A 15,298-nucleotide genomic window follows, 5' to 3' on the forward strand; every position below is an offset into this window, starting at 1 on the left:
CATACCTGTAAGTGTAATAGAGGTAATAATAGTGCAACATGCATGCAAAATCCTAGCCCTAGAACGGCTCTTGTTGTTACATACAGTATGCAGTATAATTAAATGATCACAGGCATTCTAGGTCTAGCAAAATCCATGTAGATTTTCTTAGTTGTATTGTTTGTATTGAACGATATATTTATCTTGAACATACCAAAGTCGCTAGCCAAATACATATCATATTCATTTAGACGGAGGATATCAATTTCGTTAACATGAAAAGTTGAAAACTCTTGGTATGTAGGTCTACTACAAATGGATATTGATTACCTGTCTAGACTAACTATTCGTTTAGACAGAGGTGGGGTCTAGGGGGCGCTGGGTGGGGTCACGTGACAGGAACAGGGCAGGGGCTTTCACGGGGGAAGGCTGCCTCTTACATTTTGTAAACAACATGGCGCTTCACGGATTGCAAAGGTTGATAGTTGCTCGGTGAAAGATTGCATTGGAGAAACGATCCACATTTCACATGACATGAGCTCAATATTTTTCTCATCTGAACTGTACTGATAAACCGGACGTGTAATTAAGTGCAAACTACACCGCCAAAGGGCTCTGCAGCCGAGCTGTCAAGCAGAAGACCGTTCGACTATCAATATAGGGGTAATGTTAGCCATCTTGCTAATGGTAGCTTCCTTAGATAACATGAAGAGACTATCTTATTCTTACATCACCGATCTACTGCAACAAACACACAGAGTTGCAAGTTGACAGCAAGAATAAGTTGTTTATTTTATCATGTGTTGCATCGGTGAACAGACAAACAGCCTTGATATGAGCCGTTCATCAGTAATCCTTTATGACTGCTATATAACTATGCTGCTGTGCTCTGAGGCCACGTAAACTACGTAGTCTCCCTCTCTCTGACTGATTCAAGTAAGACTGTAGGACTATAAGCCTGCAGATCCCCAAATAGTCTTAAAATATCTTAAAGTATTATTATATATAATTATTGTATTCCTGCTTTATTAGCACTGGAAAATAGTTGTATATTGAAACTCCTGTTTTCTCAATCCATCAATGGCATTATCTAATTGAGTTGTGTAATTGTGCAGATCAGATCATCATTAGATTTTACTCCGGTCTGTCTTGCTTTTTTTGCACTGTGATAAAGAGACTGTCAACCTTCCTTGCTAAGTTGCTAGTATGTAATCTCCTAGCCCTAGAATGTCTCTTTTACATACATTGCCAAGAATTTCACATACAGAGCCATAGATCGATTGCCTCAGCTCCTGGTTTGCAATGAAACATTGCATGTGATTACTCACCCATTAAATAATTCCAAAGACTTGGAATAAGATATGGTCCTCTACTTTCATATCCATGTTAAAGTTAATTCTGGCACAAAACGTGTATTTAGTCAATTATCTCCACTTTTTCCCGAGCTGTACCCAGACGGCTTTCTCTCTGGACAAAGGGGCCTGGAATGACAGCTGAACTTCATTTATCAAAACTTCCTTTGGCTCTGATCATCACAAACGTCATCAGGGAAACACAAAAGTTTGGGGCACACAATTGGCAGGTGGTGTGATTAATTACCCAGCACCTATCGCAACGCACCTGCCAATTGTGCCCCAACCATTTGTGTTACCCTGGTCAATTGGTGATGCAGTTTGTGATGATCAGATTGATAAATGAAGTCCAGCTGTCATTCCGGGCCCCTTTGCCCGGAGAGAAAGCTGTCCGGTGCAGCTCGTGAAAAAGTGGACATATTTGACTAAACATTTTATGCCAGAACTTTCACATGGATATAAAAGTAGGGGACCATATATGACTCCCAAGTCTTTAGAATTATTTATTGAGTGAGTACACACGCCGACCACATTCATGCCTAGTCATTCAAGCCTAGTCATGCCTAGTCATTCAAGTCTATAGATGCAATCTATGGCTGAGCATTCAGGAATATATGAAATACTGTACATGTATGATCACAGACATTCTAGGGCTAATAGTCTCCCTGTTGCCGTCTACTTCTGTATCTCACTCTAGTCTCTGAGTTATTGAGAAAGTGCATTTGTAAGCTTGGGTTTTCTCAGAACCAAACCCTTTTTATGCTTACCACCTCATTGATTTACCATAAGTCACAGACAACTCTACCCTGCCTTGCCAGGATCTCCTCGGTCTATGGGCTCTCAGTCCAGTTCTGGGATGTCCGGTGGAAGGGGATCCTCCAATGACAACCCAGCAGACGAGTCCGATTCAACAGAACCCAACCAGAGCAGCAGTGGTAGTAGCCGAGGCCGCAGGGCGGCTGACAGGCAGCAGGCAGAAAGACAGTTATCATCAGAGGAGGACGTTGATTTAGCTGAAGTGCTGGCTCACTTATTGAGAAGGTGAGTAGGTTTAGTTGAGTTTACATTTACATTTGACCATTTTAAGCCAAGTGTCAGCTGATGCCTGATGCACAGAGGGAGTGATCTGGGAAGAATGCGATGCAGCAGAAACGATGGTAAAGCTTTGCGTGTCACTGGGATGCACAATGTTGTCATACAAATGAATGCATTTATTGAACCTGTGGACAGGAGGACACTAGACACGTAGCCAACTGTTACTTTTCTGTCCCTGGTAGTTGCAATGACACCAGTGGTAACAATCATGTCAGATCACACAGCAACCAGCATGTGGTATGGAAGATATTGTTCTCTTCCTTGAGTCCATTCCCTTAATAAGTACCCCAGAAGCACTATGGAGCCAGACACAGCTGAGTACAGCATGTAAAACAGTGGCACATGCTGCCAAAAGCTATGAATCTGTCCTGGAGAGGCAGAGAGATACTTCCTCACAGTGGAGCAACAGGGCTGCAGCCAAGCAGGAGATCATGGACACTTTGATTGATTGTGTTGCCATACATCTGTAAATTAGCGAACTCCTGATGGAGGTTATTTCTAAAGATGTATAGCGAATGAATTGCTGTGTGTGTGTGTGTGTGTGTGTGTGTGTGTGTGTGTGTGTGTGTGTGTGTGTGTGTGTGTGTGTGTGTGTGTGTGTGTCCTGTAATTGGTTGGTTGAGTCACAGGTTTTCAAAGAGGGGTTGGTGGCGCCAGGGGACCATTTGGAAAATATAGCAAAATGATATATATATATATATATGACATCTGCATTATAACGGTTGCAACAATAATTGAAGTACCATAGCAAAAATGGGAGGTGGTGGGTCAGTTCAGAATAAATTGATTGAAATTTGTATTCACAGTATGTAGAATGGGTACAGTTCAATGAAAATACAGATTTACTTTGTAAGAACATTTAAAGACGTACAAATATACACTTCTATGCAAGCAAAAAAGGGAAAGACGAGTACAGTATGGAAAAAAGGGGGGGACGGGGGGGGACGACTTACAGGTACCAGTCTCGAATTGCAGCCACCCGGAAGTGCTCTTTGAAGTGCTGCATCTTCATCCAGTGGTATTAGTACATCCAATAAGATCCAATAGAAATTAATTAAGCAAAATTTGGGAAATAATCCTCCTGCTCCTCCAGCTCTCTCTCTCTCTCTGTTCACAATTTCACTCTGAACTGCCAGAGCCACATGCTCTCTCTCCAGGTGCCACAAACATTGTGAGTGCCAATCACTCAATCAGGCTAGTCTGGTTAGTCTTGGGCAGGGTTTCTCAATCAGACAGACATGCACCTCAGCCATACCATGAATATGAAAAATAACTCAATGGATTGACTTCTTATAGAACACAGATCAGCAGATTGCTAGAAAAAAAAAAAAAAAAACTACATAGAAACACATGTGACTCTGGGCACAGAGGTTACAGCATGACATTGTCACATTTTCAGTAAAACGTCCAAAACCATTTCACAAAAATGGCAACAAAAAGGAGATCTACATGTTCAACACTTGGTGGAATTTATAAAGTTTTTGTTTGATTGTTTTTTTTTCTTTTTTTAAACTATTTTGCAATGGGGCCTTCAGGCAGAGGCTATGGCTATTTGGCATTTGCTGGTCCTTGGCATGTTAAGGTTTGGGAACCACTGGATTGATCGATTAATTGGTAACTTGCTTGATGTAATGATGTGGTATTTTGTGTGTAGGCCGCCAGGTAAGGCTGATTGATGTGATGATGTGGTATTGTGTGTGTAGGGGCCAGGTAAGGCTGATCCATGGCAGTGGGGCCACAGCTCTCCAATTGGTCCAGTCATACTCAGATTCTGACGATGACAGTGATGGAGCCTGGGAGGGCCGCCTGGGACACCGATATAATCCCCCCGGTAACTCATCATTTATATTTGTATCAACACTGCATAACTTAACCCATTTTGACCTGAGATCAGATTAAAAAAATGTCTTCTACATCCTCATAGTTTTATGAAAAAGCTATGTTTCTATGTTAGTCGTTCTTCGATTTTTCAAAAATAGCAGACCTACAAGCTCGTAGCGCTATGAGCTTGTAGATCTGCTATTTTTCAATAGCTAAAGCATAACACAATGCTAACACCAAAAGGGGTTCCCACCTAAAATGGGTTAACAACCTGCATAATAATTAAATGATGATTTTCATACTGTGAACGTCTGTTTGCTTTCCTGACAGTGGATACCCAGCCCGACACAGAGGAATTGGATCAGAGTGAGATCCGAACCCAGATCATGCTGGCCACTGCCTCCAGCCTGAGGGGGCGACGCGGCTTCACTCACATGCTCACAGAGGTAATAAATAATACATCAATATTAACAGAGGTATGATCACTGACCATGGGATATATCATATAGCAGATATACAGCGGTTCAAAAAACGTTTTAGCTTCAGACTTGGGACCCAAATGTACAAAAATACATTATAAATAAATTATGTATGACCTATTTTAACGCATCCCACCGTCGGTTACACGTTGTGAGCTTGTAGATCGGTGACGATTTTAGACAACTAAATTGCGACCCAAAATGGAGCACAGCCCTAAGTTTGGGTAACACTGCACCAATACTACATTATTATTACCAATGAATTCGCATTCAGTTCCAATCGATTGTAGAAGTTCTTGTAATGTTGACTGTCTTTTTTCTCTGTGCTCCATGTCTCCGGCAGAGGGAACAAGGCAGGTGTAGAGGATCCAGTTTTTCCCATGGCGAGTGCAATCGCATACGCACACAGTGAGTATGTCTAGACTAGGCATTATGCAACCATGCACTCCTACACTAGGCTAGACAAACACCTCCTCTGCTCCAAGAGGAACAGCATGCCGTCACGACAGCCGCCCTACACTGTCTGTTAGTGTTGGACCGCCCGCCCGCGCATCACTACTGTCTTTTACTGCAGTCGTAAACAAAGAAAATAAATTGGGTAATTCATGTTCTATTGACTGGGTCCTTGAATTTCCTAGATCCTATGCCTAAATGTTTTATCAGTTCTGGTAATTTCCATGGAAACTGAACTGTGGTAAAATGAATGCAGGCAATAAAATGTACCCCCCCCCCCCCCCCCCCTTCCAAAGAACCAGGTATTTAGTACCAACACCACTTGGTTACATAAATCAATTACCAGGGGCCTGAGGCAGAGGTCTTTTCTGTCTGTGTGACCTACAGTAGGACTTCATGTAGCAGAGATCTACATGGTCTCACAGATATGGGACTCGTCATCAGTGACAAGCTGTGTGTGTGCGTGTGCGTGTGCGTGTGTGTGTGTGCGTGTGTGCGTGCGTGCGTTTAAGACCTTTAAGTAACCCGCCACTAGAGACCTGTTTTAATGGACCATGGGTTTGTGACATACAGTACAGTAACGTATTCCTTCCAACAGCTTCCTGCCAAACTACGTGTCCCACAAGGATACGTACCACCAGAAAGCCTTCTGTGGCGTGTACAATGAGGACGGAAACATGTTCCTCTCTGCCTGCCAAGGTAGGAAGTAACATAAGTAATATATGGCAGGTCTCATATTAATGCAGTAATGATTATAGGGTATGCGTGTGACATCATACTTGGAAGTTATGCGGGAACGCCTACTGAGTGGCAAAAAAACTACTTGCTGGCCTTGACAGCCCATACATCCAAACAGAAAAGTCATATTTGATTGCATTAAATGACTTTAAAAAACATTAAATTCACTTTGTCACTCACTTTGCGACTTGATCGGCCATTCACTTTTGTGCATACCCTGTATTGACATAATTAACATTTATTGAACTGATTTGTTAAATACATTGTGGTTATGGTTCAGTTATTATTATTATTTATTATTATTATTTATATTATTTAACAAATTTGATGGCACAAGGTCATATGTGCGTTGAGCCCACAGAAAACGGAGGGCTGTTGCACCAGCTGTGGTTGTCCTTGATAAGTCTAGTTGTTTTTGTTGTTTTTCTAATTCTCTTTTTAGAAGATTATTATTTAATTAATGTGTAAATACAATTTCTTTATTTTTTAAATTATGTTTATATTTTGGTCAATGCATACGAACACAAGCAGATTTATCAAAAACATGACATGTTATGTTTGCTCCTGTTCATGTACTCATTTCTTGCAGATACATTTCTCAAGTTCTCAATGGTGACCAAAGTTGCAACATTTTTTCCAAACTAAACGAGAAAAATAATAAGACAAACATCTTGACAGCTTTTAAGGAGAAGGGGGGAAGGAGACGCTTTCACATACTTACACTTATTTGAAAACAAGGTCAGCATTGTGTACATACTGTAACAATTTCATAAGTGCATCTTCTGTGTCCGTTTGACTCCCCCACGCAAGGAACAAAACGGACTATGTAGACTAGAGGTGGTAGCAAAGCAATGCTTTTACTGACTGAACGCCAATCAAGTCGTGTGAGAGTAGAACATTGCATTGGCTCTGGTTCAGATATGACACCAATTTTGTTCTACTGTGAATACCGGTAGTCAGGTTTCACCAACCACACAAATTAAGTCTTCTCATCTTTCAATCATCATATAAGTGAGTGGCGCTCTTATCATCGTACATCATCATTGCTCAGACACTGATGTAAAATTGTCCATTCATTGTCAATGGGAATTAAATGTTTGTGTAGCTGTAGCACTAGCCCCTCCTTTGTGTGTAACACAGAATGTGATGATTTCATTGGCTGAGCACGGAATGTGATGTATGATGATAAGAGCGCCCCTCACTTCACATGCGTGTGATTTCTTAAATTTTCTAGCTCTAAAAATGTTTCATACTAACAATTTACACTAAAGTTTGACTAGTTAGGACAATTGTTATGTTTCAACGGTGCAACCAGATTCAGTAAATTGCTTGTTTTAAGTTGCATAGAACTTAATAATAATGGTATTACAAGTAGCTGGTGGTGCACACTCCATATGCTAGACTCATTGGTCTACCAGGTGATGGATAATAATACCATATTATTATTTTACACACTGTATTGTGGTAGGTGTCATCATGTCTTTATATAAATGGTCTGGAAACAGACCCTTATTTGGGTCTCCTCGCAGTTGCAGACAAAGGTGAAACCATGAACAAAGTCACTACAGCGAGCGCCTTCAATTTTTTAAGATTCAACATGACTCAAAATCCAGCACTTTGCTATAAAAGTGCAGTTTTATTTGTACGTGTTCCTATTATGTTATATGCCTTCTCAAGGAGTCTGGAACTTCACTTACGAACTCTGTACTCCGTACTCTTGGCTGTCACACGAATGCCACGACTTTCCCTTTGATTAGAAACACCTGTTGTTTTCCAACCAGAGGCTATGTGATGCTGAGTGATCACTGCTGGAGCTGAATGCAAATTTGTTGTGCTTAGCACTTGCCACAGGAAGCTAAATTTAGATCCGTCAAGTATTCGGAAGAAATTGGCATAAATAACTTGTTGTTAATATTGCCACAGCTTCCCTCTCGCATGCCTGCAATTTAATCCAGCGGGAACGAAGCATTGCATTTTTGTCGTTACACAATATGCACTGTCCACAAGATGATAGCATCCCATTGAGCTCTTTATGAAAAATATAAGTATTAACTGACTAAACACGTAAGTAAACCTTGCCGGGGCCATGTGGCCCAAAGGTTGAGGTAGCTTAATATATAATGATGTAAAAGTACACCCTTGGACATGACGGTTCGCAGGGAGCTTGTAGATCATCTATTTTCACCGCGGAACACAGACGCATGACGGGTATATAATACAAAGCATATTATAAGACCGTGGCTATTTTTGTGACATTTTGCCAATAATGAAAAAAATCAGACCGGTCTGAAGTGAGTGGTGCAACAGTGCCCCCTGTTGGTACTCATAGGACATAGTCACATTGCTGTTCCTTGGAGTTGTTGCACCACTCAAAAACATATATGAATGAATCCCTCTGCAGACCAGAACATCCGGCTGTACGACACCAGCAGGGGGCGCTTTAACCTGCGAAGGACGGTGAAGGCGCGAGACGTGGGCTGGAGCGTGCTGGACGTTTGCTTCACCCCAGACACACAGCACATCCTCTACTCCAGCTGGTCTGACTACAGTAAGGCCTAGAGCAGTGGTTTTCAACCATTTTCAAATCAAGGACCATTTTTTGTTCAGCATTTGAGCCGCAGACCACCATTCGATGACATTTATCCTCTCAGAGAATAGTCTGTTGTGGTTGCCACTGCTGGAATTAATTCCCAGGCTTGGCTCAACCTATCAGAGCCACCCTGCGTCGTTACAACACTGCTTGACTCCTCCTTGGTCACTATGCCTACAGTTAGCTTTCATTTCAACTGCAATCCTACCCCAAAATTAGTCGGTTCTGCAACACAGTTATTCACGACAATTGTGTTCATTATGTTCTCTCTCTTTCTCTATCTCTCTAGTTCACGTGTGCAGTGTAGACGGAGACAGTGAAACTCACACCGCCTTGGACCTCAAGTTAGTGTTTCTCCTCCATAGTAACTTATAGCATTGCAGCTCAGGTACAGTAACCTATCAGTGCCAGCTTCTCTACCTCCATTACTGCATGGATGAATGATGCTGACAGAGTTCCTCACATCACATCACATCACTCAAGTCACCAATTATAGGGACTATTATGGCATAGCTGCATACCTCTGTTCAAACCCCATAGAACGATTCCAACAATATGGTGATGAGTGTCTCGTTCATGCACGTCGTGGAGTAGCCTGGCGCAGCATTTGTCATGTTGCTGATGTTGTGTGTCGTCGCCCTGAGCTTGTTGTGTGACAGACGGTGTGCGTTTGTTGTGTTGTGTTGTGTAGTCCCGACGAGAGGAGGTTCTGTGTGTTCTCGCTGGCCGCATCTACGGACTCCAAGGAGATATTGGGGGGGTGAGTTCAACATTTCTATCCATATATTTATTATACACTATTCTTAAAACTATAGAACTTTAAGAGATGTATTCTATGCGATCATGTGCATTACAAATAAAGTGTAATGCAATTCAATTATAATTTCAGTTCACATTTCTGTTGATTTTAAAAAGGCAGGTGCTACATATTCAGAAGAGCAATTTATATACAGTACCCGCCTCAGTAATCGGTGTGAAAGGTCCCCGTGGAGGTTTGGATGAGAATTAATTCAGTCTCTCTCTCACGTTTTCAGAGCAAATGATGGCTGCCTCTACGTCTATGATAGGGAGCAGAATAAAAGAACACTGAAGGTGAGTGTGTGTGCATCTTGTTTGTGTGAATTGTGTTTAGCTACAGAACCTGCTCACAAGTCATTGTTCCACCGTTCTGTGACTGGTGATCAAGGTGAGCTGAATGCGTGTCATCTCACACAAGGCTTTCCACTGTGTCGGGCCACCTGTGTCTGCTAGCTCCGCGGGGGATTCGGTGGCACCTCATTTCTCCTCCCCCTGTTTCTGTGTGGAAGTGACCTCCGCCATCTGTTTTCTCTCTGTGTCTCGTTCATTCTTCCCAAACCCCCCCCCTCCCCACCTGTGTTTCTGCATCAGTGTCTGTAGTACTTTGTCTCCTACTGTATCTCTCTCTCTCTCGTGTCCATGCATGCCCTCCACCCGTACCCTTGTCCGCATGTCTCTTAGTCTCTCACCTACTGCATATGAACAAATATTCAAATTCACTATTGCACTATTGCATATTGTCCCATTCGCAGTCACACTTGACACACATTTCCCACACACCCTCACCCTACCCTTCTCCCTGTGCCCGGCTCAGATCGACGCCCACGAGGACGACGTGAATGCGGTGGCGTTTGCCGACAGCTCCTCCCAGCTGCTCTTCTCCGGCAGTGACGATGCGCTGTGCAAGGTGTGGGACAGACGGACGCTGCGTGAGGAGAGGCCGCAGCCTGTAGGACAGCTGGCTGGTCACCGAGATGGCGTCACCTTCATCCATAGCAAGGTAGCTTACTAGCTAGAGGGATGCGTGGTCGTGGTGGAGGTGGGTTGTCCAAACAAGATGGAGGCTGGAGTTTAATTAACCTGTCATGGAGGTAAACAAGTAGTTCTCCATACTGACAAAACAAAGAAAAATGGCCAAAGCTCGGGGGGGGGGGGGGGGGGGGGAGCCCCCATATATGAGGTTTTTAGTATGTGGAATGTTATGGTTGTACTGAAATAGGCCCTAATATTGTACTGTTAAGTGACGTCTTACAATTTCTGTACCAGGGCGATGCGCGCTATCTCATCAGCAACTCTAAGGATCAGTCCATCAAGCTGTGGGACATCAGGAAGTTCTCGCCCAAGGAAGGGCTGGCTGCCTCACGCCTCGCTGTCACCCAGCAGAACTGGGATTACCGCTGGCAACAGGTCCCCCAGAGAGGTGAGGATACCAAAGAAAGAGGGTAGAAAGGTCTGACAGACGAGTGTTAGGAACAGGAGGCCTACTGTATCTGGTCGATCCTGCCAGTAGCATTTGCTTGTCTCAAAGATTAAGCCATGCATGTCCAAGTACAAATGGCTCGTACAGTGAAACTGATTTCATTTTATAGAATATATGTTTGTATGTATACACGTAATATCAGTATCGGTCGGGCTCTTAAGTTTTTTTTTCACCACTTAACTATTTTTATGTACTCTCACTAAGCATCACTAAAGCATGACAACAAAATATTTTCATTATAGCATGTTTCATCTAAAGAACAAAAGTATATTTTTGAAAGAGGCGGAGGTATCTTCAAAACCAGGATATTAAATGGACCATACCAGCGTTGATACATTGTCTATTCTCAGCTTCGGCCATATATTGTAATGTACATTAAACGTTACCTGACTATTTTAATCGGTATTAGCAAAGCATCGTGTGGGTAATAATTAGTGATGGACTTTTCAATTTAATTTGTAAAAGTTCTCCAGGGATTATTTTCAGATCAGACTTTTCAAAACATCAAAAAATAAATGATTGTGTTGGATTAGTCAATGGATATATTAACCCATTTTGGGCGAGAACCACTTTTGGTGTTTTAAACATTGTTATAATTTAGCTATTGAAAAATAGCAGATCTACAAGCTCAGCGCGCCACCGAGTGGCGTGCTACGAGCTTGTAGGTCTGCTATTTTTGAGAAATCGTGAAAATATTTATTTCAGAAAACTAGAGGATTTAGAATATTTATTTTTAATGTTGAGGTCAGGCTTAAATGGGTTAACTGTTGTACTGCAACATTGCCAGTGTGCTATTGCACATTCACTTCACTATTAATTTGCTCAACTCTATCTTACTTTATTGTCCCAATAACAGCCTTGAAAAGACACAAGCTGACCGGTGACACTTCAGTGATGACGTACCGTGGCCACGGCGTTCTGCACACGCTCATCCGCTGCCGTTTCTCACCAGAGTTCACCACCGGACAAAGATTTATCTACTCAGGGTGCTCTACCGGCAAAATCATAAGTGAGTCTGTGTGTGTGTGGATAGATATAGATAAGACAGTCACTCATATCAGCTGAGACACATACAGTACATCCCCACTCAGTGTATATAAATATGTGTGACACCTAATATGCTCACTGACAGACATATATATATAGATCCTGTATGTATGACAGTGAAATATAAGCGTAATGACTATATTCTATATTTGTATGCCATGTACAGTACTTTCTCCCAAATGGAGGACATGCAATTAGTCTACATTTCTTTCCCCCCCATTACCCAGTTTACGACGTGCTAACGGGCACCGTGGTAGCCAGGCTGGCGAGTCATGATGCGTGTGTGAGAGATGTCAGCTGGCACCCCTATGAGGACAACATTGTCAGCAGTTCTGTGAGTACTGCTGTCTCTCTCTCTCGCTCTCTCTCTCTCTCTCACAGATGTTATGATAGACCCAGTGGTTCTCAAAGTGGGGTCCTGGCACCCCAAGGGGCAGTTGTGGGGGGGTTCTAGCTAAATTAGATAAATATAGCATAGCTTCACCACTTTAACCCCATTTAACACTTACAAGATCACAAGAAATTGCAATGTCGGAAGAGACGCCTGCTCTAGGTGTTTTTGGACGCGACAGTGTGCCTGCGCCCTTTGTGTGTCTTTAGCACGGAATGTGATGATTTAATTGGCTGAGCACGGAATGTGATGATGTATGGTAAGAGCGGGGAATCATTTTAAGATTTTTTTTTTGCATTTTCAACACATCTTATTCCTGGCACAAAATATTTTGTCAGGTCAATGCATAAACTTTCCTTAATGATTATCTGGTTTCATTTATGATATATGTTCTCTATTATTAAGGTTATTTTTGCAGTCAGTTTGTATTGGTGGTGGGGAGGGGGGCGGGGTGGGCCAAAGCATTTCCGGGGGTCCCCGGCCAAACACGTTGAGAACCCCTGAGTTAGACCACAGGCAATGTGATTATAATATATGGCATATAATATAGTTTATCTACAGTACCTTTTTCAAAAAGTGTATTTACAAAGTCCTTAACAACAACAGATGATGTGAAGGTAATGCAGAAGTGCTTTTTTTAGAGCAAATTGTTAATATAATGTTCAAATGAACTGTGAGAAATCCATGAGAAAAACATTGTAATGTGGGGTTTTTATCAAGACCAGATAAATTACATAATCCTAATCTTCACATTAGCCACAATGATGCATCCTCATTTAGTAGAGTCGACAACGACCTAAATCGGACATGATTTCTTCCCTCGCGCCCTTCTCTATAACTTCCGCTGTCATTCCTCTCTACCTCTCTCACTATCTTTCCCTTATGCTCTATCCTATCTCTCTCTCCATCCTTTCCCATTTTCTACTTCTGTTGTTTTCTCTCTCGTTCCTTTGCATTCTATTGTCGTATTCATCCCTCTCTCCTTCCTCCATAGTGGGATGGAGTGGTACGCATGTGGGAGCACAGACAAACCCACCCGATAGACGAGGAGGGCGAGAGGGAGCGAGTCTGAACGCTGGATTACCCCCGCACGGACGCTCCCCAGTTTGTTACGAAAAAGAAAACGGCAGTTTGAACCCTAGTGATGGTCATCATAAGTTAAATTAATGTTAGAAATGTACTGGAGCAAACAAAGTGTGACAATAATGACTATAACTGTATAAATGATGTATAATATTTCAATGTTAGGCCTCTGTTCACAGAGTAAGTCATGGGTGCTGATTTGGAATCAGTGTGGACTTTCTTATTGAGAAAACCGTGGTCTCAGACCGAACTCAGACTTTGTGGACAACTTTGTTCTCTGGTTGGACAGAAATATATAATTTTTGGACAAAGCGAACATGTTTTATTCATGTCGAGGCCAAGACTTTGTGAAGCGGTTGGGATGCAGATATATACCTTCATGCATACTTAACATACATACACATTGATCTGTGTATGTGCTATTAGAGTGTTTATATCAATATCTGTGTTTTATTCCCAAACCTGTTTTGCATTATCAATAAAACATTTCTTTAAATGTAATTACATAGATTGTTTTAAAAATGTATTTAACTTTTGTGTAATTTGAGCCAAGGCTTGAATCAAGGCTTGAATCTGACATGACTTCTCAACGAACCAGCCACTGAATGGTTGGTTGAATTCCACATTTTCACTGACCAATTTAGGTGATAAGCCTTCCCTGGGGTGCCTGGTGGCTCACACAGTTAGTGCACAGACCTCATATTCCTTATGAGTTGCAAGTACCCGGGTTAAGTCCAAATCCCGTCAAGTCATGCCTGGCTGCCCCAGGTTTATCTAAATAAAGCATTAAATAATATAACCTGACCTGAGATTGTCACAGTTCACTGGGAAATCAGTATTTGAAGAAGTTATCACTTGTTTAATTATTAACCACTTTAAGCCCTATATATACACTTAGTTTAGTTTTGGAGTTCCTCAGGGCTTTACTTGTTACGGTCCTTTTTTTCCTGCTACACCCAATCTCTTCGAAAATAGCCGATTTGTTCGTTTGTATTTTTGGGCGGGGGGCTTTGTGCCTTTAATTGATAGTACAGTGGAGATTGACAGGAAACGCAAAGTGGCGACATGCAGCAAAGATTAAGTTAAGTATCGAACCCGTGACTCACTGTCAGGCTGCAACAGAGCCTATACGGTACAGGCGTTAACCTCTCGGCCATGGGCCCCCAAAAATAGCCTAATTACAATCTCACAGATTGTCGTTACACACATTTGTTGAATGAGCATTTACCCAGGGGCCTTAGTAAAGAAGCATGTAATGACAGGAATGCAATAAGTGCTCTAAAATTAGACCTAGACATGGAGGGCCTAGCAATCAACGTCTTATAAATAAAAGATGTTTATGATGATGCTATAATTAGCAAGCCAATGCCAGTGGTGGGTTTTTAATCGACTGGGCCGAAGTTTCGATGGAAGACAAAGCATTGTAGAGGCTTTATTATAAATATACTGTAGTGACAAAGTAAGGGAGGGATCAGAAAACAACGACAATCTTTAGCGGAGAACAAAGGTTGGAGATATTTTTCTCCTGATTGACTTGCTGGGGTGAACATCCAACGAAAATAGCAGAAAAAGGTGTGTGCTTAGTATAGACCTGTGGGCAACTCCTTGTCCAAAAGGTATACTGGGTTTACTCTAAGTGGTTGTAATGCGCTGATAGCTCTTTTCCTATTAGTGTGTTGCATGCCTTAATCTGTCAAGATGCATGGAAATTATGTTCTAATTATGGTACTTGCAATGGGCAAAGTTTCATCATGAAAAGCCAGCCTAACATGATTTCTAGGACCATTTTAGCGAGTCCAAATACAAGTAAATACATTTATATTTAAAATAAACAGCAGTTTTCCAAGAGAGACAATATTGTCAAATTTGGCTCCCGGCAGCAAAAATAAGAGACAGAATTGGCTGTGAGAAGGGCAGCTGTTCCTGGTGCCAAGTGCCAACTGCAGATTGGCAATGGTGAATGACTTAAATTAGTTTTGGCATCAACAGCTG

At 42.1% G+C, this 15,298-nt stretch overlaps 1 protein-coding gene across 1 annotated transcript; it reads left to right on the top strand.

Annotated features, from left to right (window-relative positions):
- Positions 1–412: 412 nt before the first annotated feature.
- On the top strand, positions 413–13,807 carry dcaf11 (ddb1 and cul4 associated factor 11). Its single transcript, XM_080793530.1, has 15 exons — positions 413–642; positions 2,150–2,372; positions 4,130–4,257; positions 4,578–4,693; positions 5,070–5,134; positions 5,778–5,878; positions 8,319–8,465; positions 8,797–8,851; positions 9,199–9,267; positions 9,542–9,599; positions 10,120–10,305; positions 10,572–10,725; positions 11,642–11,794; positions 12,060–12,166; positions 13,218–13,807. The coding sequence occupies exons 2-15, from the start codon at positions 2,164–2,166 to the stop codon at positions 13,293–13,295; spliced, it is 1,626 nt and encodes a 541-aa protein (XP_080649656.1). The 5' UTR covers positions 413–642; positions 2,150–2,163; the 3' UTR covers positions 13,296–13,807.
- Positions 13,808–15,298: the final 1,491 nt, after the last annotated feature.

This window comes from Protomyctophum bolini, assembly GCF_963924005.1.
Source record: "Protomyctophum bolini genome assembly, chromosome: 21".
NCBI lineage: Eukaryota > Metazoa > Chordata > Actinopteri > Myctophiformes > Myctophidae > Protomyctophum > Protomyctophum bolini.

Bases quoted from the DNA above. Each gene is read 5' to 3' on its own strand.
- dcaf11 (XM_080793530.1), top strand. From the start codon at position 2,164: ATGGGCTCTCAGTCCAGTTCTGGGATGTCCGGTGGAAGGGGATCCTCC. The intron at 9,268-9,541 runs GTGAGTTCAACA...TCACGTTTTCAG, and splicing joins TCCAAGGAGATATTGGGGGG to AGCAAATGATGGCTGCCTCT. The intron at 10,726-11,641 runs GTGAGGATACCA...TCCCAATAACAG, and splicing joins GCAACAGGTCCCCCAGAGAG to CCTTGAAAAGACACAAGCTG.